This window comes from Atta colombica, unplaced genomic scaffold (genome assembly GCF_001594045.1).
Source record: "Atta colombica isolate Treedump-2 unplaced genomic scaffold, Acol1.0 scaffold228, whole genome shotgun sequence".
NCBI lineage: Eukaryota > Metazoa > Arthropoda > Insecta > Hymenoptera > Formicidae > Atta > Atta colombica.
This window is the reverse complement of record NW_017259325.1, coordinates 1,506,807-1,509,131: the sequence shown is the minus strand read 5'-3', so window position 1 is coordinate 1,509,131 and position 2,325 is coordinate 1,506,807. Positions and strand designations below refer to the sequence as shown.

General features: G+C 26.4%; 1 protein-coding gene across 1 annotated transcript in view; it reads left to right on the top strand.

Moving 5' to 3' along the window:
- Positions 1–212: 212 nt before the first annotated feature.
- LOC108688223 (protein PFC0760c-like) overlaps positions 213–2,325 on the top strand; it is a 21,988-nt gene continuing 19,875 nt past the window's right edge. The window contains exons 1-4 of the mRNA XM_018194387.1: positions 213–388; positions 716–852; positions 1,595–1,777; positions 2,030–2,237. Of these exons, the coding sequence (XP_018049876.1) occupies positions 213–388; positions 716–852; positions 1,595–1,777; positions 2,030–2,237 (704 nt within the window). The remainder of the gene's footprint in view (positions 389–715; positions 853–1,594; positions 1,778–2,029; positions 2,238–2,325) is intronic.

The following is a 2,325-nucleotide window of genomic DNA, read 5'->3' as shown; positions in this document are numbered from 1 at the left end:
ATTTTCATATATTTTTTGATATTTTTATACAATTGCTAATATTGTCAAAATTGGATATTTTTTATGTAAATTCTTTTTTAATTACATCATAAAATTTGTTCATGTAAAAAAGAACTAGAAAATGTTCCATTATTTCGAATTAATATACATATATATAAAATAAGATAAAGAATGAGAATTGAGTAAAAAACAGAATACACACTTCTGGAGAAATGAAATGTCATCGACAATATGTTTGCTTGCTTTTGCAAGTAATTTTTTTTATCACAAATTGTCTCGCGGAAAATTTAATACTTAACATAAATGTCAAGAAGCCGATTGCAGTAACTGATCATGCATTTCTCAGTTTCACTCTGGATCCGGCAAGATTGCAGTACAATGATTTTATGTAAGTATTAAAAAAAAAAGGAAAAGAATATAAATATAGATAAAATATTAATTAAAGAGCTTTACAATTCTTAAAGAATTAATATGATATTAATAACAATATTTTAGTAAGGGGTTTATCAATGTTTCATTAAAATCTTTTATTAGCTATTATAATTTTTATTACATTTTAATATCATTAAAAAATTATAATGCAATTATAATAATCAAGCTTTATTTAATACAATTTATCTTTCTTTAGTTTAAAAGAAATTATTTTCTTTTATATTATAATAGTCTGTTTATGTAAGAAAAATGTATATTATTATATTTTGTATTAACTGTTCAGCAAAAATATCGAGAAAAGCATGAATTTGGCGCGAGGTTTGGCACCTGCTTATATTCGCCTTGGAGGACCACAAAGCAATTTTTACAATTTTGGACATTCGCACGAGATTAATACGGATCGAAATGACATGCATTTTGGTAATATAATATAACATTAAATATATCTCTCCTTCTCTTTTTCTTTGCTTGTAGATTTTAGGTAAAATTCAGAAATGTTTCAGAAATAAATAATGCAAGCTCAAAGTTTAATCAACAATAACTAGATTTCTTAAAACCTTTGGTTTAATTATTAAAACGTGCCTTTTCATATTAGCATATCACTCATATGACAATTTCATGATAGTATACTGACTCTGACCGCTATGAGTGCATATATTGAAAGGATTGCAAGGACCATGTCAATGGAAGAGGATGATGCAATTACATAATGTTAATGTCGTTAATTTATATTGCGGTTGCCAGTAGTTATATGCGCGTCCATTAGCTTTGATGGCAGGAGCGCCTAATGAATGTTATAATATGACGTCGGTACAAGCTTTGAGATAATAGTACGAATTGCGAAAGGGTTAATATTCAGTAATGTAATATTTAGATTATTGTATTTGCTGATACCAGCTGTCGAATATGTATTCAGATTGAAAAGGCAAATTTGTGTTTACATATAAAAAATTTATGTTACATATAAAATACACAATGAATTGCCTTCCTTATCTGAAATACAACTACACACAAAAATGTTAGATAATTTTTTGGAATATTCTGTATAAAAAGATATAAAAATAGTTTAATATTATTAATATTTTTAAATATTTTTATCTGAGTCAAAACATATTTTGACATAATAAAATGTATGCAAATTTAAGAGAATGTAATTTAATAGGAACGCAATGGACACTTATTTATCAATGGGCAAAGAACGCCGGATTAGATGTAATCGCGTGCATCACTCCTCACTATATTGACAAAGAATTTAAAACGGATTCCACGGATCCTAGGAACATAGCAGAACTTCTCTCTTTCAGCGATCGCATGGGTTACAATATCAGTTGGCAATTGGGTTATGGTAAATTTTTCAAAAACTGTATCTTTCTGAAACAATAACAAATGAAATTAGAAATGAAAGCAAAGTATCTAATATTTAAAACCGTATATTTTAATTGTTACAAAATATTTAAAAAATTTTTTTTTTAATATTTACTGTTTTAAAATATATATTTAATTTTAAATTGTAATCTTAAAATGTATATATATTCATCAAATATTTACATTTCTAAAATATTTATTTTTGAGTCACTTTCAAATATTTTTGCTGTAGAATGCCAAACGAGATGCGACTTATCTGGAAAAAAATTAGGGCAATACGTCGTCAACTTCCACGAAATACTGAAAACTTTCCCAAGATATTCCAACAGTTTAATCACGGGACCAGACATTGTAGCATATAAAACGGTGTATCAACAGAAATACCTTCAGGATTATTTATATTCGGCAAGTGCTGCGCTTTCTGCGATTACATGGCATCCGTAAGTGTTTTGCTTTTTATGTAAATGTTAATTATAAAAAATTTAATAAAAAAATTAATTAAATCAATACAAAAATTATTTTATTTTT